Source organism: Pelophylax lessonae, assembly GCF_965119305.1.
Source record: "Pelophylax lessonae genome assembly, chromosome: 3".
Classification (NCBI taxonomy): Eukaryota; Metazoa; Chordata; class Amphibia; order Anura; family Ranidae; genus Pelophylax; species Pelophylax lessonae.
The window spans coordinates 21,390,746-21,412,713 of record NC_138770.1 but is presented as its reverse complement, the minus strand read 5'-3'; the positions used below and the strand labels follow the sequence as shown (position 1 = coordinate 21,412,713).

The 21,968-nt window shown below is 46.3% G+C and overlaps 2 protein-coding genes across 2 annotated transcripts in view; both read left to right on the top strand.

The window, feature by feature from the left end:
* LOC309550245 (uncharacterized protein) overlaps positions 1–21,968 on the top strand; it is a gene marked incomplete at its 3' end in the record, with an annotated part of 2,091,994 nt that overhangs the window by 1,257,877 nt on the left and 812,149 nt on the right.
* Positions 1–21,968, top strand: part of LOC309548855 (uncharacterized protein) — a gene marked incomplete at both ends in the record, with an annotated part of 73,572 nt that overhangs the window by 38,434 nt on the left and 13,170 nt on the right. Inside the window, one exon of the mRNA XM_082248789.1 lies at positions 14,823–15,446. Coding sequence (XP_082104915.1) covers positions 14,823–15,446 — 624 coding nt within the window. The remainder of the gene's footprint in view (positions 1–14,822; positions 15,447–21,968) is intronic.

Here is a 21,968-nt window from a genome sequence, read left to right as displayed (position 1 = left end):
AAAAAAAACAATGCCCCATCTTTGGTTTCATTGGAAGGAATTGTGCCCCATCATTGGTGTTAGTGGGAGGAATTGTGCCCCATCGTTTGTGTCAGTGGACCCCATTGTTGGTGTCCTCATTGTATACGTTGTGGTTTACCAGGATTATGGCTGAAGCTATCATTGTATTGGTTTTTCCAGCTGGCACGTGGCTTTCTCATGTAACCATTCCGAGCGGTTCATGAGCTTTCCGAAGCAGTGGGAAGGGATGTTCCTCCCCCTCCTGCCGCTTGGCGGTGTTTTTTGGGCTTACTGTTTTTGCCTGGAAAACGATCCGATGGTTCGGCTGACTATTCTTATAGACGATCAAAGAGTTGATACTCTTTCATCGCCTCTATGGCCTTGGAGGACTGGAGCGACGCCATGATGTCACTTTTGGTCCAGACTGGAAGTAAATCATTTTTTTTTTATCTTTTGCTTTTAAAACTAAAGAAGAGATTTTGGGTATTTTTGACCCCAGATGTTTCCATAAAGAGGACCTGTCATCCTTATTTCTATTACAAGGGATGTTTACAAAAAATAAAAAAAAAAACAATTAAAAGGGACAGTGTAAAAATAAAAAGTAAAAAATAGAAGAAAAAATAGACCCCATCCCTTCGCGGTGCTTGTGCGCAGAAGCGAACGCATACGTAAGTCACACATGCATATGTAAATGGTAATCGCACAACACATGTGTAATACTAGCGCTAGAACTCCTCTGTAACTCTAAAATGGTAACCTGTAAAGGATTTTTCAGCATCGCCTATGGATATTTTTAAGTACCGTACTTTGTCGCAATTCCATGAGTGTGCACAATTTTAACGACACTGTCCCCGGATCAAGTAAGTCCCCGATTCTGTCCCTGGATTCAGGGGCGGTGTACCTATTGCTGACAGCCTAGCAGTACATTCAGCAGTGTGACCATCCATCCAGCACAGTGTCAGTGAGAGTGAGAGGAGCAGAGCTGTCAAATCAAAGCTCTGATGTCGGATATGGGTGGGCTGAAATGTGGAGCTCCTCCTCCCTTGCATCCACAGCCAGTATAGGATTTACTGCTGGTTCAGGCTGGAAGCTTCAGAGACCCATTAACTGTTTACTGTCCTCCACTAATCTTGAGCAGTTAACTGTTTGTAAGACAATTTTTATTTGGAAATTGGATGTGCTGCTGTCTTCTGTCTCTTGGTTGTACTTTCAAAGGAGGATTACTAACTTGATCTTGCAGAGCTGGTTTAAATAGAGTGGAGCAGCCCTGCGATACCATACACTTTTACACCGGGTTCAGCTGTAAACTCAGTCCCTGACCATCTCTTGATCAATCATGTCCACAGTCTCTGACCATCTCCTGTATCATATCTGCAGTCTCTGATCATCTCCTGTAGCATGTCTGCAGTCTCTGACCATCTCCTGTACCATGTCTGCAGTCTCTGACCATCTCCTGTACCATGTCTGCAGTCTCTGATCATCTCCTGTACCATGTCTGCAGTCTCTGACCATCTCCTGTACCATGTCTGCAGTCTCTGACCATCTTCTGTACCATGTCTGCAGTCTCTGGCCATCTCCTGTACCATGTCTGCAGTCTCTGATCATCTCCTGTACCATGTCTGCAGTCTCTGGCCATCTCCTGCACTATGTCTGCAGTCTCTGACCATCTCCTGTACCATGTCTGCAGTCTCTGACCATCTCCTATACCATGTCTGCAGTCTCTGACCATCTCCTGCACCATGTCTGCAGTCTCTGACCATCTCCTGTACCATGTCTGCAGTCTCTGACCATCTCCTGCACCATGTCTGCAGTCTCTGACCATCTCCTGCACCATGTCTGCAGTCTCTGGCTATCTCCTGTACCATGTCTGCAGTCTCTGACCATATCCTAAATCATGTCTGCAGTCTCTGGCCATCTCCTGTACCATGTCTGCAGTCTCTGATCATCTCCTGTACCATGTCTGCAGTCTCTGACCATCTTCTGTACCATGTCTGCAGTCTCTGGCCATCTCCTGTACCATGTCTGCAGTCTCTGATCTTCTCCTGTACCATGTCTGCAGTCTCTGGCCATCTTCTGCACTATGTCTGCAGTCTCTGACCATCTCCTGTACCATGTCTGCAGTCTCTGACCATCTCCTGTACCATGGCTGCAGTCTCTGACCATCTCCTGCACCATGTCTGCAGTCTCTGACCATCTCCTGCACCATGTCTGCAGTCTCTGGCTATCTCCTGTACCATGTCTGCAGTCTCTGACCATCTCCTAAATCATGTCTGCAGTCTCTGGCCATCTCCTGTACCATGTCTGCAGTCTCTGGCCATCTTCTGCACCATGTCTGCAGTCTCTGACCATCTTCTGCACCATGTCTGCAGTCTCTGACCATCTCCTGTACCATGTCTGCAGTCTCTGGCTATCTCCTGTACCATGTCTGCAGTCTCTGACCATCTCCTAAATCATGTCTGCAGTCTCTGGCCATCTCCTGTACCATGTCTGCAGTCTCTGGCCATCTCCTGTACCATGTCTGCAGTGTCTAGCCATCTCCTGTAATATGTCTGCAGTGTCTGGCCATCCCCTGCACCATGTCTGCAGTCTCTGGCCATCTCCTGCACCATGTCTGCAGTCTCTGCCCATCTCCTGTAATATGTCTGCAGTCTCTGACCATCTCCTGTACCATGTCTGCAGTCTCTGACCATCTCCTGTACCATGTCTGCAGTCTCTCACCATCTCCTGTACCATGTCTGCAGTCTCTAACCATCTCCTGTATCATGTCTGCAGTCTCTGACCATCTCCTGTAATATGTCTACAGTCTCTCACCATCTCCTGTAGTGTCTCTCTGGTGTGTGAGTGATGTGAGGTGTATATGTTTTATACAGGCTGCATGTGAGTCACCTTACACAGACCCACCCACACACAGGAAAAAATATTCACACATATACTGACAAAACACACACACACACACACACACACACACACACACAAGAAAATTACATGTATACCGTCATTACATACAGAATAAAAAAAATAGGTAATAGTCCTTCCCTCTGCACGTAGCCGCCTCCTGAACCCTGCATGTAGCTGCCTCCTGAACCCTGCACCCTGCACGTAGCTTCCTCCTGAACCCTGCACCTAGCCTCCTCCTGAACCCTGCACATAGCCTCATCCTGAACCCTGCACGTAGCCTTGTCCTGAACCCTGCAGGCAGCCTCCTCCTGAAACCTGCACGTAGCCTCCTCCTGAACCCTGCACGTAGCCTCCTCCTGAACCCTGCATGTAGCATCCTCCTGAACCCAGCATGGAGCATCCTCCTGAACCCTGCACATAACCATTTCCTGAACCCTGCACCCTGCACGTAGCCTCCTCCTTAACCCTGCATGGAGCATCCTCCCAAACCCTGCACATAACCTCCTCCTGAATCCTGCACGTAGCCTCCTCCTTAACCATGCAGGTAGCCTCCTCCTGAACCCTGCACGTAGACTCCTCCTGATCCCTTCATGGAGCATCCTCGTGAACCCTGCACGTAGCCTCCCCCTGAACCCTGAACCCTGCACCCTATACGTAGCCTCCTCCTGAACCCTGCAAGTAGCTTCCTCCTGAACCCTGCATCCTGCAAGTAGCCTCCTCCTGAACCCTGCAAGTAGCTTCCTCCTGAACCCTGCAACCTGCATGTAGCCTCCTCCTGAACCCTGCACCCTGCACATAGCTTCCTCCTGAAGCCTGCACATAGTCTCCTCCAGAATCCTGAACCATGCATGGAGCATCCTTCTGAACCCTGCACGGAGCATCCTCCTGAACCCTGCATGTAGCATCTTCCTGCACCCTGCATGTAGCACAAGCATACAGGAGGCACACTGACCACCAATATGCAGGGCCACTGGTTACCAGACCACAGGGGACATAACAAATCAAGTAAAACATTTACAATGCAACTAAAAAAATCTCAAAAGCAATAAGAGAATCTTGTTAGCTGATTCCCTCATCTAACGTGCAACAATAAAAAGCCAAAAATGCAGCACTGCCCTACACTTCATCTATAATATTCTACAAATAGACTTATAAGTGCAATGGTGACACCTATACATGAATATCCAGTGCAAATCCACCAATGTATTGTAAAATAGTGATGGTGTCACCCCCTCTGCAAAAATATTTAGAGAAATATCAAAGCTTCAATGTGCAAATAATGGTGAAAACCGCCCCACATACAATAATAATAACAGAGATGCTAATCCTGTATATTAGAATATAGGAGTGATGGTGTCACCCTCTCTGCAAAAGGGAAGAAATATTGCAGAGCTGCAATGTGCAAATAGTGGTGAGACCCCCCGATATATAATCATAATACAATGTTCAATTGATGTGCATATTTTACATTGTATCATGATTATATATCGGGAGTTTCACCACTATTTGCACATAGCAGCTCTGCAGTATTTCTTACCTTTTGCTGAGAGGGTGACACCATCACTCCTGCCCGGATTGGATTTGCATTTAGCCGCCCCATTCCCCCCTCCAAGTTTTTCCTCTATCTTATCCTCTTAACATTTGTAGTCATATCCCAAAAAATTCCAAACAGTAGCTTTATCTTTTTTTTTCTATCTCATGGAGGAAATGTGAGAAATAAGGTATATATCATACAATCATTCCATAAACACATCCCATATACACCGCATATATCATTAGAAGAAAATATGCTTAGAAAATAGTTTACCATTTGCCAGAAAAAAAATAAATAAATATGTCCCCGGATTTCATTTTAAAAATCTGGTCACCTTACACTACGAGACGTTTCTCAGGGCTGCAGATCCTCTGAGCTCCACAAGGTGGGGATCTTACTTCTATCCAGACAGGAAGTCTCTATGGAAGACAGGAAGTGATGTTAGCTAAAGACAGGAAGTGATGTCAGCTACAGACAGGAAGTTCCATGAGGTACAAAGTAGTGAAGAGACATTGCTGGAAGAGACAGCAGAGGAGGTAGTAAGTTATTTCTTTCTATTTACACCCAGTAACCCACCGTCATGTTCGTCCTCTTCCTCCATAGTCACTGTGATGTATTTTATTTCCAGCAGATGATGATACACACATATATTATTATTACTATTATACAGGATTTATATTGTGCCAACAGTTTGCACAATGTGAGGGCAGACAGTACAGTTACAATGCTCATTAGAGCTTACAATCTAAGAGGGAGGGTCAGAGGATACAAAATGCAATTACTGTGGGGTGAGCTGATTGAGAAAATAAAAGTCCAGTTAGGTGGGGCAGGAAAGGCTTCTCTGAAGAGAAGGATTTTCAAAGATGGTCTAAAAGTGGACTGAGTAGGAGGTAGACAGACAACTTGGGATAGGGAGTTCCAGAAGATGGGAGAGGCTCAGGGGAATTCCTAAAGACAAGCATGGGAAGAGAGCAGGAGGTCTTGGGAGGAACCGAGAGAACGATTTGGTAGGTATTGTGAGACTAGGTTAGTGATGTTACTGAGAGCCGAGTTGTAAATGGCTTTATAGGACACTGAATGGAGGCCAGTGGAGGGATTGGCATAGAGGGGTGGGGGACACTGAACGGACACGGGGGAGGGATTGGCACGAGAGAGGGGTGGAGGACACTGAATGGACCTGGTGGAGGGATTGGCAGAGAGGGGTGGTGGACACTGAATGGAAGCCAATGGAGGGATTGGCAGAGAGGGGTGGTGGACACTGAGTGGATGTCAGTGGAAGGATTGGCAGAGTAGCAGATGCTGAGTGGTTGGTAAGGTGGATAACCCTGGCAGCAGCTTTCATGATGGGCTGAAGGGGAGATAGCCAAAGTAAAGGTAATCCAATGAGGAAGTTGCAAGAGATGACCAGTGAGGGAACTAGGAGCTTCATGGTGTCATTGATTAGGAAGGGGAGTGTTACGGAGATGTTGAGGAGGCAAGCTTTGGACAGTGATTGGATGTGGGGCTGAAAGAATAGTTAAGAGTCCAGGATTACACCTAGCACTCTGAAATGCGGGGACGAGTGGATAATTGAGACATTAATTTTGACAGAGAAGTCAGGGGAAGGGACACGTGGGGGAGGAAATATTATGAGCTCGGTTTTGGATAGATTGAGTTTGAGGAAGTGATGTTACATCAATGTTTATATGTCTGTCAGTAAATTAATTATATGTGAGGAGACTGATGGAATAAGCTGAGGGGTAGAGACATAGATTTGGGTGTCATCAGCATAGAAATGGTATTGGAAGCCATGGAGGCTATAAGCTCACCCAAGCAAGAGGTTTAGATCAGGAACAGGAGTGGTCCAAGAAAAGAACCCTGGGGGGACCCCAACGGAGAAATGGAGACGAGGAAGTAAAGTTGTGACGCTGAAGGTGTGGTGGGATAGGTAGGATGAGAACTAGCAAGAGTACAGTCACAGGGACCAAAGGATTGGAGTTTTTTAAGGAGGAGAGGGGGTGGCCTACTGTGTTAAAGGCAGCAGAGAGGTCCAGAAGTAGGAGTACAGAATAGTGTCCATTGGGTTTGGCCATTAGCAGATAATTTGGGGTTTTAAGGAGAGAAGTTTCTGCGGAGTGTTGAGGATGAAATCCTGATTAAAAGGGATCAAGAAGAATATTGTCAGTGAAATGGGCACTCAGTTGGTTGTAGACTAGACATTCAGGAAATTGAGATGGGTTGAAGATTGTTCAAATTGGTGGGTTCTAATGAAGGTCTTTTTAAGTATGGGAGTGAGGCCAGAAGAGTGGGAGATATTGAAGATGTGGGTTACAGAGTGTAGGATAGAGTTAGAGGTTGACTGCAATATTTGCAAGGGTCCAGGGTCCAGGAAGAAGGTGGTTAGGTGGGTGTTGAAATAAGTATAGCAAAGCAACCTTGTCTATAGTAGCAGAGTTGAAAAAGGGAAGAGTTGATTGTGCCTGTGAATATGAAATGATAGCTGTACAGCGGAGATCTCATCACAAATTGTATCAATCTTATTTTTGTAGTGATTGTCGATCTCCTGGGCAGTGGATCAGTTAGTGGATGAAGGCAGTCGAGGATGAAGTAGCGTTGAAGGTAGAGAAGGGTTTGATGTGGACAGGATGATAAGTTGATACTGACAGTGATAAAATAAGTCTACTTGGCAGTGAGGAGACAGGAATTGTATTTTTGGAGGGCAGATTTATATTGGTTGAAGTCTTTAGAAGACTTAATCTTACACCTGAGGTGCTCAAGAGATATTTTTTGAGACTTCTGGTGTCATCTGTTTACAAAGGTTGTAGGGGTCGTGGCCTGATTCTGTTTGTACTGAGGGGGGCAAGTTCACCCAGGTTGGAGGACAGAGATCTATTGTAGACAGAAGTGGTTAGATTGGGGCAGGGCATGGGTGAGATTTTGTCAGAGGCGGTCAGTAGCAGAGAAGAGAAGGGTTCAGGTGGGTTAAGTGGCAAAGGTTTCTACGGGTAACTGTTAGGTGGTTGGAGGGAGAGGAGGGGAAGGTCTGGGAGATTATGAAACTAATATTGTTCACGATCAAAGAGAGAAAAAGGATTGTTGAAGAGGTTGCACAGAGTGCATAGGTAGGAGAATACATAGTCAAGGGTGTTGCCATCAGAGTGGAAGCATGAATCTATTGCTTCAGGTCAAAAGAGGAGGTAAGACTGAGAAGTTTAGAAGTAGCAGGAGTGTTAGTTTTTACAGTAATGTTGAGGTCACAGAGAATGATTTTGGGAATTTCAGAAGAGAGAAAGTAGGGTAGCCAGTCATCAAGAAAGGTTGATACGAGTCCAGGCGGCATATAGATCACAGCACTTCTAAAAGAAACTGAAGAAAATAAATACAATGTGCCTCAAATGAGGAAAGTGATGGAGAGGCAGGTTGGGAAGTATCTGAAAGATTCTATGTGGAGCTAGAAAAAATCCCACTCCACCTCCCTTCCATCCATAGGGTCTGGGGAAGTGAGTCCAGAGAAGGCCATCATGGGATAGGGAAGCAGGAGCAGCAGTGTTGGATTCATGAAGCCAGGTTTTAGTAACAACAAGTAGTTAGTGATAAAGAGGTCGTGGACAGAAGCTAGTTTGTTACAGACAGAGCAGGCATTTCAAAGGGCGCAAGAGAAGGAGACACTGGTTTTGGGAAGAGGGTTAGAAACTAAAATGTGTGGATTTGGGTACAGTTATCGATGGAGGCCCAGGGTTTGGGGTTTAATCTCCAGAGGTTGGGAGAAGCAGAAGGGCGAGGGAGGTAATATGGGATTGCAATTTATATGAAGGGACATGCCTCAGGGTTCTGGAGGTTTTCTTAGCATGTGGGTTTAGAATTAGCAGGAGTTGGGTGAGTGCAGTAATAGGGAGAGGACAGAAGTGAGGGTGATATATACAGGCTGTGGGGTGGAGAAGAGGGGTGAGGAACAGAGAGATTAAGGAGTGTGGACACAGCTATCAGAAGGATTGGTAGAAAGCGCATGTTACAGAGAGGAAGGAGAGCTGAATGGGGAAACAAGGTCACCTGCAGTCTGGTGTTTTTCAAAGTAGTTTGCTTTATATTCTTGCTTTGTGCAATCACTGAAGTGCAGAGCCGAAGTGCGCCCACTTAAATAAAGAACCCACTTATAGAAAGACGTGTGCTCCCCATCCATATATAGTGTGGAAATGTAGATGAACCCCTTTAGGGTCAGAGCATTCCCCCACTTACAGGGCTAAAACATTTCCTCTAATTTTGGAGATGTCACCTTTTCCACCAATGACCTTCTCACCTCATCAGTCTATTGTAGAATTACTATACCTATACTAACAATGTCACGCTTACCCCTAATGCAGGTGGTCAGACACTATAGCTGGCTTCTTTGTTATTTGCCTATAGCAGCCTCCTTTCCCATAAGGCAAGCAGACCTACCAGTACTCAGATGCCCCCCAGGACTTCTACACAATACTATGGTGCCTGGCCACCACACCAGGGCAGGAATGAACTGAGCACAGCAACCAGGTACTTGCGGTTGGTAGATAGGAAGAGTGGTTCAACGACATTCCAGTTACAAGGCAGGCAAGGTTCAGAATAGTCAGGGTCAAATCCGTAGTCAAAAGGCAGACAGAGTTCAGAGAGTAGTCGATATCCGAGCCAAGGCCTTCAACAAGGGAATCCAAACAGCAGGGCAGACAAACAGAGAGCTTGGAGCAGGGGCGTAACTACAGGGGTTGCAGGGGTTGCAATCGCTACCGGGCCCCATGCTCCAGGGGGCCCGGTAGCAAACCAGTGGGTGAACTTCCAGGATCGCAAAGGTCACACTTGCAACCGGACCCTGGCATTGCACCACTGTGGGGAGGCCCCAAGATTGCAGGAAGGGGGCCCACTGCAGAACTTGTGAAAGAATCCTGCTGCGGGACCGTAATAAAAGGCCATGCAACGAGTGTAAAGAGCCCCAGGATTAGTGGGAAGAGCCCTGGGCTTGAAGGTAAGGGCCCCGGCCAGGGGTCTGGGGGGCCCTTCATGGTTTCTTGCATCAGGGCCCTGAAGGTTCTAGTTAAGCCTCTGGCTTGGAGCATGTGTTAAAAACTCAATATCACAAGCATGAGACTGCAGGCTTGGCTTCCACCCAGAGACTTGCCACATCATTCACCTTGCAGGTGGACAGAAAGACAGAAAGAATGCATCACAGCCAAAGCCAGGATGCTGGAATGAGGAGCAAGAGCACAACTGTTAGGAACCATAAACCAGGCAGAGACAGAAAATGCAGTTAAAATCACACCTTTAATGTAACAGCAAAACTAACACAGAACAGGAACGTAGTCAAAAACAGAGGCCAGGGTTTGGAAACCAGAACGGGTAATCAGATAAGCCAGGGATCAGAAATCAGCATTGTCAGAAGCCAAAAATCAGGATTAGAAATCAGAAGACGTCAGCCAGGCCAAGTCATAACAGGAACATAGCAGAGACACCCTGGAGACGTTGACCAGGCAAAGGCACAGAGGAAATGAGCAAGGCAGTTTAAACAGCAAAAAGGGGCTTGCTGTAGGCTGGACTAATGAGACAGGTAATGGTAACCAGGTGGGTCCCTGTGGAAACAATAAATGGCTGGTAATTACCCGACAGCTGAGCAGCCTCTGTGCACTGAGTAGAGAGCTGCTATTAATAGCAGAAACCCAGCCCTGGCAACAACACACTCCTGACAAACGGATTATACTACTTTTTTTAGGTCGGGGGGGGGTTCTATTTAGGGAGGATTGGAATATGTATGTCTTTTGTTTTTTAGGATTCAAATAAGAAGAAAGAGGGAAAAAATGTAATTTGCAGTAAATATCCAGAATTTATTTATTTTTCATAATGATCCCAGTCTCAGATATTCATCCTAAAATGTGATCAGTAAAGTCTCCGGAGTACACGGAGATCACAGGAATATGATGTGTCCTGACAAAGCCCACAGATAAAGTAAATTTTTAATTTTAGAAGAGGTGGGACGCACCCGGGAGAAATGATTCTTTGTGTGCAGAAAAATCACACAGCGCCCCCCACAGCTCCTCCTCCCAATGTCCCTCCAGTCAGAGAATCCTATGACACCACATTGACCACACAGCTCCTCATCTCAATGTCCTTCCAATCACAGTCAGAATATCCTATGACACCACACTGACCACACAGCTCCTCCTCCCAATGTCCCTCCAATCAGAGTCAGAGAATCCTATGACACAGAGGCGTAATTAGAACCTTCAGGGCCCCAGTGCAAGAAACCATGAAGGGCCCCCCTGAGCCCCGGCCAGGGCCCTTCCCACTTATTCCGGGGCTGGAGGGTAGCAGGACCTGGATAGGAGGGCATCGGGGGTGAGACATAGAGGAACAAATCCCCTCCATTTTCCTCCTTCAGCCGCTGAATGCCCATGGGAGGAAGAGGAGGAGAACTTGGCTTTTAGCAGCTGCAGGAGAAAAATGGAGGAGATTTGTTCCTCTATATGCCTGACCCCCCCCCCCTTATCCAGGTGTACAGGGGAAACACATGGGCCATTGCAATTGCGACCCCTTTAGTTATGCCCCTGGGATGAGTGGCAGCAGTGGTGGTGGGGGATGGGATCAGTGGCAGCAGTGGTGGTTGGGTGGGGATGGGACCAGTGGCAGCCGTGGTGGTTGGGTGCGGATGGGATCAGTGGCAGCCGGGGTAGTGGGGGGGGGGGTGGAAGGAATGGGATAAGAAGTGGCAGTGGTGGTGGGATGGGATGAGAGGCAGCAATGGTGGAGGGAATGGGATGAGTGGCAACGGTGGCTGGGGAATGGAATGAGTGGCAGGGGTGGTGGGGGGATGGAATGGAATGAGATAAGTGGTGGTGTTTGGATGGGGAATGGGATGGGATGAGTGGCAGCAGTGGTGGTGGTGGGGGGGTGGGATGAGTGGCAGCGGTGAGGGGGAGATGGGAGCAGTGGTGGTGGTGGGATGAGATGAGTGGCAGTGGCAAGGGTGGTGGTTGGGGAAGATGGAATGGGATGAGTGGTAGAAGTGGTGGGGGGATGTATTCAGCGGCAGCAAAGGTGCTGGTGTGGGGGGAAGGGGGATCAGTGGCAGTGGTGGTGGGGGGGTGGCAGCGGTGAGGGAGAGATGGGAGCAGTGGTGGTGGGGGCGATAGGATGAGTGGCAGTGGTGAGGGGGGCATAAGATCAGTGGCAAGGGTGGTGGTTGGGGGGATGGAATGGGAAGAGTAATAGCAGTGGTGGGGGGATGGATTCAGTGGTAGCAAAGGTGCTGGTATGGGGGGGATCAGAGGCAGCAGTGGTGTGTGTGTGTGGGAGGGGGGAATCAGTGGCAGTGCTGATATTGAGGGATGGGATCAGTGTCACTCCCTTGCAGATCACTCGGTCCCTCCTCCTTGCTAGGTCTCTTTCTCTTTCAGTCTCCTGACATTGTTTTTCCCTACTCTACTGATCTCAATGGGCGGACAGAGAAGATGGGCGGGCCCGTGTGCCTGTGAGTACCCGTGACTGCGGATGGAGAGGATGGGCAGGGCGGGGACTGTGTGCCTGTGAGAGTGCACGTTAATGACCAGTGTACCATCTCCGAGCAGCAGCGGGCCCCCCTACAGTAGTGGAACTCCAGGACCCCTTCGCAAGTGCGACTGCTGCAACCCTGGTTGTTCCCCCACTGCTATGACATGACACTGACCACACAGCTCCTCCTAAAAAGAGACCTGACCAGTGAGGTGAGGATTCTGGGAATGTCATTTGATTTTACTATTTGTGTTCAAATCTAGAGTTTTCCTCCTGTGAAGTCTGGAGATCATATGACCATCACATTGCCTCCACCTCCCTCCCTGATAGAATAGAGAAATACAAAGAAGATTTGAGAAGACACCAGAGAGATCATAGAGTTGCTTACAGGATAGGTGAGCGGTGCTGGGAAGGACGTCATGATGGAGAATCAGCCGCCCCTCACATCACCGGGTAAGAGGAGACTTTATTGTAAAGGAGAGAGCAGTACGGAGGCTCCACCTAGATCCCCCATCATCTGATAAACACATAGAAACAATGTATTCAGTCAGTGTGTGTGTTTCCTGCAGATGGATCCAGTAATGGGAACCCACCAGAGAGATATCCCCGTCCTCTGTATTCCCGGGATTCCACACAGGAAGGTCACACCATCCCTCATCATCATCAGGTAGATGAGGAACAATTACTGATAGTATCATTAGGATCTGTACATTATCTGCATTGTTACCATTGATGTCATTTTTATTATATATTCAGAGTGGAAATCTGAGAGATTCTAAAGTTGAGGTTAAAGAAGAGATAAAAGAGGAGGATGATGAGGATGGGGTGATGGAGGAGTCAGAGTTTCTAAAAGAACACAAAGATCTGTATCAGGACACCATGGTGGAGTCATCCAGCTACAGAAACCCACCAGAGAGATGTCCCCGTCCTCTGTATTCCCGGGATTCCACACAGGAAGGTCACACCATCCCTCACTGTTACAAGGTTGGTGGATTGGAGCATCTAAAACATGGACTTCTGCAGAGGATGTGTTTTTTTTTTTTTTAGTTATATATATCGCAATATTAAAGCTTATATCTTCCAGATGATATTCTCTCTCATTTTCTTGGTTTAGAGCAGAGATCCAATCAATATAGAATTTGAGGTTAAAGCAGAAGAAGAAGAGACATATGTGAGGGATGATCAGCAGTCTATGGAGGAGGATGGAATAACGGGGACATTTATAGAGGAGGACACTCCTACAGAGATCAGCACAGGTGGGTCATTAACACTAAATACATTCCTCCACCCATACTGCTCACTGATTGGTCCAGAGTAGGGCGGGACCTGGTTGATATGAGCCTGTAATACCCTGGTCACTATCCTGAGCTGTGTTCCCTGTTCTGTATTCCTGTATTTCTCTTGGATAATCTTCCTTCTCTGTGCTGCAGATGCAATTTATCTATCTAGACTGAATTTATGGAGATTCTGGGGTTCAGCTAGCAGCAAAATGTTGATAATTACCATAGACGTTGCTTGCCCTAAGCACCTGGGGTAGTCTTCTGCTCCATGCCCGGGTCTACCAAGATCTCTGACAGGACAAATCTCCCGGGGTTACTTGCTCTGTTATTTGCTGGCTGTGCTGGGTGGAGGGATATGTCTGTATAGTCTCACACCCAAGTCACTGAGTGCAGTCTCAGGAGATGGTAGGTAGCGGTGTGGGACCTCTGCAACTGATTACTGAACACAAGTATTTTGACTCCTGACTCCTGCACTATATACTCTATGTTGTACATTACATAGTCCTGACCCCTGCACTATATACTCTATGTTGTACATTATATACTCCTGACCCCTGCACTATATACTCTATGTTGTACATTACATACTCCTGACTTCTGTTATCTCTCCTCTACCCACTGCTATATACACATAATATGGATTCTCTTTTGTTACACCCATTTTCTACCAGCTGGACATTTTATATCTGATGATTTGATTGGAGGACAGACTTTTACATGTTGATAATAATGTGATAACATCCTCCAACTTTGGAACCTTAAACATAAAGTGATAATGAGGGAGGATTCAGTAACCCAATGATGGTGGTCTTCGTTGTTCTCCCCCATCCTCACTCTCTGACCTCTGGTGGGGCTCAATCCCGCTGTTATTCATGACTAAATCATGGACTAAATAAGGAAGTGCAGGACTTTTTGTGTTGGGAAGATGGCAATGAGTGATAGAGGTGGAGGGGACACTCATCCTATAATCCCCTCATCCCTGTCACTCCTACAAAAGACAGTTCTCGTTGTTTCCTCACTCTCTGACTAAGGTCCATGAATAAAGAAATGAACTGGTAGGAGATCAGAGGACCCATTTAATAGTTACCTTGAGGGTGGAATTGTAAGATTCTCAGAGACAAAGCTGCCTGATGTGGGTGGAGTCCTGCTTTAGGGGAACCAATCTGCTGATGTCTAGTAATAATGTTTGTATTTCTATTTTAGTAGATGGACGGGAGATGAGGAAAACCTCAGAGGATTGTCTCACTTTGTCTCCAGACTGTAAAGTAGAAGATGAGGACATCACACAGTATAGTCCAGGAGAAAACCCGGCTTCCTCAAATGTCCATCCGGCACCACACAGTGTAGATGGACCATCGTATTCCTCTTATCCTGAGGAACCTCAGACTGTGAGGGACAGTGCCGGACCATCATATTCCTCTTATCCTGAGGAACCTCAGACTGTTAGGGAAGGTGCTGTCCTTCCAACAGATAAGAGCTTCTCCTGTACTGAGTGCGGGATGTGTTTCTGTTTTAAATCCAATCTTAATGTGCATGAAAGGTCTCACAACGGTGAGAAGCCGTATTCCTGTCCTGAGTGCAGGAAATGTTTTTCACTGAAGTCCAATCTTTCCGTGCATCAGAGATCTCACACGGGGGAGAAGCCATATTCCTGTCCTGAGTGTGGGAAATGTTTTTCAGTGAAGTCCAGTCTTTCCAAACATCAGAGATTGCACACTGGTGAGAAGCCGTATTCCTGTCCTGAGTGTGGGAAATGTTTTTCAGTGAAGTCCAGTCTTTCCGTGCATCAGAGATTGCACACTGGCGAGAAGTCTTATTCCTGTCTTGAGTGCGGGAAATGTTTTTCCTGCAAGTCCCATCTTTCCACACATCAGAGATTTCACACGGGTGAGAAGCCGTATTCCTGTCCTGAGTGCGGGAAATGTTTTTCAGTAAAGTCCCATCTTTCCACACATCAGAGATTTCACACTGGTGAGAAGCCATATTCCTGTTCTGAGTGTGGGAAATGTTTTTCAGAGAAGTACACTCTTTCCAAACATCAGAGATCACACACTGGTGAGAAGCTGTATTTCTGTCCTGAGTGTGGGAAATGTTTTTCAGATAAGTCCAATCTTTCCACACATCAGAGATCACACACTGGTGAGAAGCCGTATTCCTGTCCTGAGTGCGGGAAATGTTTTTCACTAAAGTCCTATCTTTACATACATCAGAGATCTCACACGGGGGAAAAGCCGTATTGCTGTCCTGCGTGTGGGAAATGTTTTTCACAGAAGTCCTCTCTTTCCAGACATCAGAGATGTCACACATGGGAGAAGCCACTTTCCTGTCCTGAGTGAAGGAATTGTTCCTCATTGAAGTTCTGTCTTCCTGTACATCAGGGGTCCCACACGACCCTGGAGGTGTATTAGTGTCTTGAGTGCGGGAAATGTCTTCTATATGAATGTTGGTGAACATGTGGGGAAGAAGCACACCCTGACATACACCTCAGATATACTCCATGGCTGATCTTCATCATGTAAGAAACACTTCATAAGGAGATCAGAGATCACCAAAGACATGGATGAAGTGTTGTCCCGTGTTGGCCATTGATAGCAGGAGAAAAATAAAAATTGAGTCCTTACCTTTCATTGGCTGAGTACATTTTGTGCGGGAAGATTTCACAAACACTTACAGATCTGGTTGTTATAAATGTGTTGATAAAATGTGACCCGCATTCCACCAGTCATGGTGAATTGGGATTTCCTATAATGGTCAGTTCCATCTAGTGGCCATAATGTGCTTTCCTGACAAATGTCCATGGCAGCATACGTTTGGGTAGCCCCTCCCTCGTTCCTCCCCCCATAAGACCCCACCCCATAAATGTTCAGGATAAGCCAAAGGCTGCGTTCCTTTTTTGTCCTCCTCACTTATAGGACCATTTTTGTATGAAGTTTTCCTACCTATTGGAAGTATTGGTGGGCGGGTCTGGTGCTGGGTAGCTGTGCAGGATGTCAGGAGCTTCCTTTAGTATCCAGAAGTCTTCCAGGATGTCCCGAGTGGTCATTGAGTCCCCAGCTAGCTGGCCGCCCTCATCCTTACTGTGTGGTCCCCCCCCCCCCAGTCCATACTAGGCCCTTCGGGGCCAAAATTAAAAATAAAAACCAGTGTGGGTTCTCCCCTAAAATCCATACCAGACTCTTTATCGCAGCATGCAGCCTGGCAGGTCAGGAAAGTGGGAGGGACGAATGAGGGCCCCTCCATCCTTAACCATACCAGGCCACATGTGCTCAACATGGGGGGGTGGGTGCTCTGGGAAAGCTCTGCCCCCACCCCAAAGCAAGCACCCTGTCCCCATGTTGATTGGGACAAGGGCCTTTTCACCACAACCGTGGCCTGTGTTTGTGGGGGTGTGCAGGCACGGGGCTTGTCGTAATCTGAAAGCCCCTTTTACTAAGGGGGCCCCCAGATGCCGCCCCCCCCATGCGAATGAGTATCGGGACCATAGTACTTGTACACTTATTCAAAAATTGTCAAAAAGTAATAAAAACACACAATGTTTGAAAAATCCTTTATTATAAAATAACTACTGCAGGCTCCTCCTCCATTTGACATTTTTTACATAGGTAAGGGGCGGGGTCACCTGTCTACATCACTTGGTTGCACTGCCCGCTTCTGATATCATGGATCATTGCATTCTGGGTCCCTGACATCAGAAAGGTCGGTGCCACCAGGTGATGTATACAGGTGGCCCTGCCCCTTACCTATATAAAAGATGTGAAACAGGGAGCCTGCAGTAGGCAGAGGGTCTCCATGACGGCGAGAGCGTCTTTATTTATTTATTTTCCCGGGTGCAGCAGGTGTTGTGAATGATGACGGATCTACATCGGGGGGTGCTGGTTTTTATTTTATAATAGAGGATATTTCAAAAATTGTGTGTGTGTTTTTATTTTTTGGTGAATAGGTACAGGTACTATAGGCCCGATACTCATACTCATTCACATGGGGGGGTGGCGGGATCTGGGGGGGGTCTTGGTAAAAGGGGCTTTCAGATTAAGACAAGCCCCCTGCCTGCAGACCACCACAAGCACAGGCCATGGTTGTGGAGAAGAGGCCCTTGTCCCCATCCATATGGGGACAAGGTGCTTTGGGGTGGTGGGGGAGAGGTGCCCCAAATAACCCACCCCCCCATGTTAAGGGTATGTGGTCTGGTATGGGTTAGGAGGGGGGGTCTTGCTCTCCCCCCCCCCCCCGCTTTCCTGACCTTCAGAACTGCATCCTCAGGTAAAGGTCTGGTATGGATTTCGGGGGCCCCCACGCCATTTATTTTTTTACATTTTGGCGTAGGCCCGGTATAGACTGGGGGGAGGGGACCCTACATCATTATTTTTAAACATTTTTTTATTGCCGGGCAATGCAGGCATTCTTTTCTTTCTATTCATCTGTCAGTGGAGAAGCCCGCTGACAGCTGATGAGTCACCGGTTGTTAAGGATGTGGGCGGCCGTTTTCCCAGCCCCCGGCTTAACAACCAGCTATTCTTCACACAGAATTCTAATCAGTCGATCGTTTCTCGACCGATCGGAATTCTGATCGTTCTGAAAAGTTTGAATTTATTAGATTAATAAACTAAACAAATTTTACCAAAAAGGAAGAGAAAGTTAACAAAAACGAAACAAAAGTAAACAAATTCCGAAACCAAACTAAAAGAATTCCAAAATCCAGAATGAAATGAAATTAGTAACATAACGAATCTATCCGAAATGAAACAAATGTTTCCATTCTGCAAATGTCTCCTAAGCGTGCCCAACCCAGATATAGCAGTTGTGTTCCTGCCTCTGGGATCCGGGTCGCCCTGCGAATGCATCGATTGCCCTGTGACAATCCGGGACACGTGAGTATGTTTGGCTTGAGGTCAGCAGAAGGGAGCAGATGCCATGCAGGCTGCTAGGGAGTAACCAAAAGGAAAACATATGGAGAGGACTCTGCTCTCTGGGTGATCGATGTGCATTGCAGAATCTTATCAAAGTTTGGTGCAGTCGCCTACCTTTGTCTTCTTTTCTGTCCTGAGGAGAGAACTGTTTGTTGAAGCAAGGTTTGCTTTCTGCGTAGCGGTACCCCGCAGGAGCCGCTTGGATATTGGTTTGCCCGGGCCTCCCACTGATTACTCCACAGCCAGATACAGGGTATTTTCACACAGCCAGGTGCACACACTCTTCTGCTCGTTGTCTCCAATTACCAGTCTAGGGGATGTGTTTTTATGTTTTATTTGGAGAACTTGGATAGGAGAAGAAAAACCAGAGCTATCTTGAGAGTCCCACCATCCTATCTGTTCAGAGAAATGGGAACCTACAGATGTTCACAAGGAACCACTGTCATATGTGTGGACTTTAAGGGCACAGTATGAGACAGATAACAACTACATGGATTTATCCTAAAATAACATTTATTCATTTATCTAAAACCAGATCTCAATAAAATGAGGAAACTGGCCCCAAACTGAGCTCAGCTCGTACACAGGAGATCAATGTCTCCTACTAATTTCACTCATGTACATCATACATATATAAGGATAAGTTGGTATATATCATAAGGTTCGTGTAGGTATAGATATTTCCTCTCTTCACTTAGATGTAACATTTAGTGACGGCCATGTACTTTATTACTGAATATATCTTATTACTATTATAACAATCTCCTTACTATATGGATTTTTTTGTGTCAGCTTTTTTTGTATACATGTCTGCATCATATTTGTTACTGATGTCAACATTTGTATCAATTACTGTATGTATAATAAATGACTACGTTCAGATTCTATTTTTATATATCTTAGTTGGTGACCGGCCTCATTTAAAGTCCCACGACCTCTGTTTTCTGTTTGCATTAACCATTAGGGATGGAGGCACGTCACTGTGTTTGCTTCGGATCATATTCCTCTATCTTCATCTGTTTGCTGGTCAACGCGTTTCACACAAGGCTTCTTCAGGACTATGAAGATGTACAGACAGTTTTCTCTTAAAATTAACAGACTCAATATTAGTGTTTCATAAACATAGAACATAATCTGTATTTATGTACATCATAATAAATACAAACATGACTTACTAGCACACGGCCTTCCTTCGAACCCCCAACAAATTAACCTGACCTGGGGCGGACACAGGAGAGAAAAATCGGATCAAAATGTGTTGTGTATATAGGTATCTGTCCTGATGATCCTAGGTACAAGATAAAATATACAGTATGCAACATTTTATTCTATCTTTTCATGTGACCACACTAAAAAAAATGACACTTTCCCGCTACAATGTAAAGTAGTGAGTGTACAGCTTGTATAACAGTGTAAATTTGCTGTCCCCTCAAAATAACTCGACACACAGCCATTAATGTCGAAACCGCTGGCAACAAAAGTGAGTACACCCCTAAGTGAAAATGTCAAAATTAGGCCCAATTAGCCATTTTTCCTCCCCGGTGTCATGTGACTCGTTAGTGTTACAAGGTCTCAGGTGTGAATGGGGGGCAGGTGTGTTAAATTTAGTGTTGTCGCTCTCACTCTCTCATACTGGTCACTGGAAGTTCAACATGGCACCTCATGGCAAAAATCTCTCTGAGGATCTTAAAAAAAGAATTGTTGCTCTACATAAAGATGGCCTAGGCTATAAGAAGATTGCCAATACCCTGAAACTGAGCTGCAGCACCGTGGCCAAGCCCATACAGTGGTTTAACAGGACAGGTTCCACTCAGAACAGGCCTCGCCATGATCGACCAAAGAAGTTAAGTGCACGTGCTCAGCATCATATCCAGAGGTTGTCTTTGGGAAACAGACATGAGTGCTGCCAGCATTGCAAAAGAGGTTGAAGGGGTGGGGGGGGGGGGGTCAGCCTGTCAGTGCTCAGACCATACGCCGCACACTGCATCAAATTGGTCTGCATGGCTGTCATCCCAGAAGGAGGCCTCTTCTAAAGATGATGCACAAGAAAGTGCACAAACAGTTTGCTGAAAACAACTAAGGACATGGATTACTGGAATCGTGTCCTGTGGTCTGATGAGTCCAAGATTAACTTATTTGGTTCAGATGGTGTCAAGAGTGTGTGGCGGCAACCAGGTGAGAACTACAAAGACAAGTGTGTCTTACCTATAGTCAAGCATGGTGGTGGGAGTGTCATGGTCTGGGGCTTCATGAGTGCTGCCGGCACTGGGGAGCTACAGTTCATTGAGGGAACCATGAATGCCAACATGTACTGTGACATACTGAAGCAGAGCATGATCCCCCCCCCCCCATTTCGAAGACTGGGCCGCAGGGCAATATTCCAACATAACGACCCCAAACACACCTCCAAGACGACCACTGCCTTGCTAAAGAAGCTGAGGGTAAAGGTGATGGACTGGCCAAGCATGTCTCCAGACCAAAACCCTATTGAGCATCTGTGGGGCATCCTCAAATGGAAGGTGGAGGAGCGCAAGGTCTCTAATATCCACCAGCTCTGTGATGTCATGGAGGAGTGGAGGAGGACTCCAGTGGCAACCTGTGAAGCTCTGGTGAACTTCATGCCCAAGAGGGTTAAGGCAGTGCTGGAAAATATTGGCAGCCACACAAAATATTGACACTTTGGGCCTAATTTGGACATTTTCACTTAGGGGTGTACTCACTTTTGTTGCCAGCGGTTTAGACATTAATGGCTGTGTGTTGAGTTATTTTGAGGGGACAGCAAATTTACACTGTTATACAAGCTGTACACTCACTACTTTACATTGTAGCAAAGTGTAATTTCTTCAGTGTTGTCACATGAAAAGATAGAATAAAATATTTACAAAAATGTGAGGGGTGTACTTACTTTTGTGAGATACTGTATATGTGTAGTAGTGTGATCTTAGACATACAAATTCTTATACAAGAAGAAGGCGGGGATAGAAACTACTCTTTATAGAAAGCCGGCAACACGGTTTTACATGCCAATAGCTTTCATCCAAACCCCTGGTACATAGTATACCCTACTCCCAGTATCTTAGATTGCATAGAATCTGTTCGAACTACGAAGATTTTAAACGGGAGGCGGACTCCCTTCGAATGAGATTGCTTATTAGAGGCTATTCGCGGACTACACTGCGAAAAGCTTATAATAGGGCTTATAAGCACAAAAGAGAGGAAGTTATGTTCCGAGGCCTGAAACAACCAAAAACAGAAATAGTCCATTTAATAACACCTTATACTAGACAACATACAGAAATTAGAAAAATACTTCAACAACATTGGTACAGACATCCATGCTCTCATCTGCCAGGACTCCACCCACTGTCCAATATACTCCATGGCTATTGGATCAGTGTGAAACATCAAGACAGCATGAGCTGTGTCCCTGTTAGGCAGAGAAACCAAAAACTATATCCACTCATTCTAGCACCTACCTAGGAGGGCTCTACATCTGCATGGCAGGGTCTGTTTGATTATTCACCTGCTGGGATGGTGCTCTGATGTGAGAAGCTGCAGTGTCAGTATTCCTTTAGCAGTAATTAACCCCTTACAGGTTTTTCTTACCCAGCAATCAAACAACTGTTACACTGTCTTTTTTGACAGCTTAGGAGACTTTAGCAGCCATAGTTTGAATTGTGAATTAAAAAATAAATTACTACATAGCTTGAGTAGCAATTATATATGTTATAATATTTATTTTCTTAACAATGCAGAGTTCTCCCTTGCACCGTGTCTGTTTATCATGGATTTATTTCTTGTACCGCTGCAGCCTAATCCCTCTATGCTGTGGCTGCTCTATGCAGGTTATAGCTGGAGGGG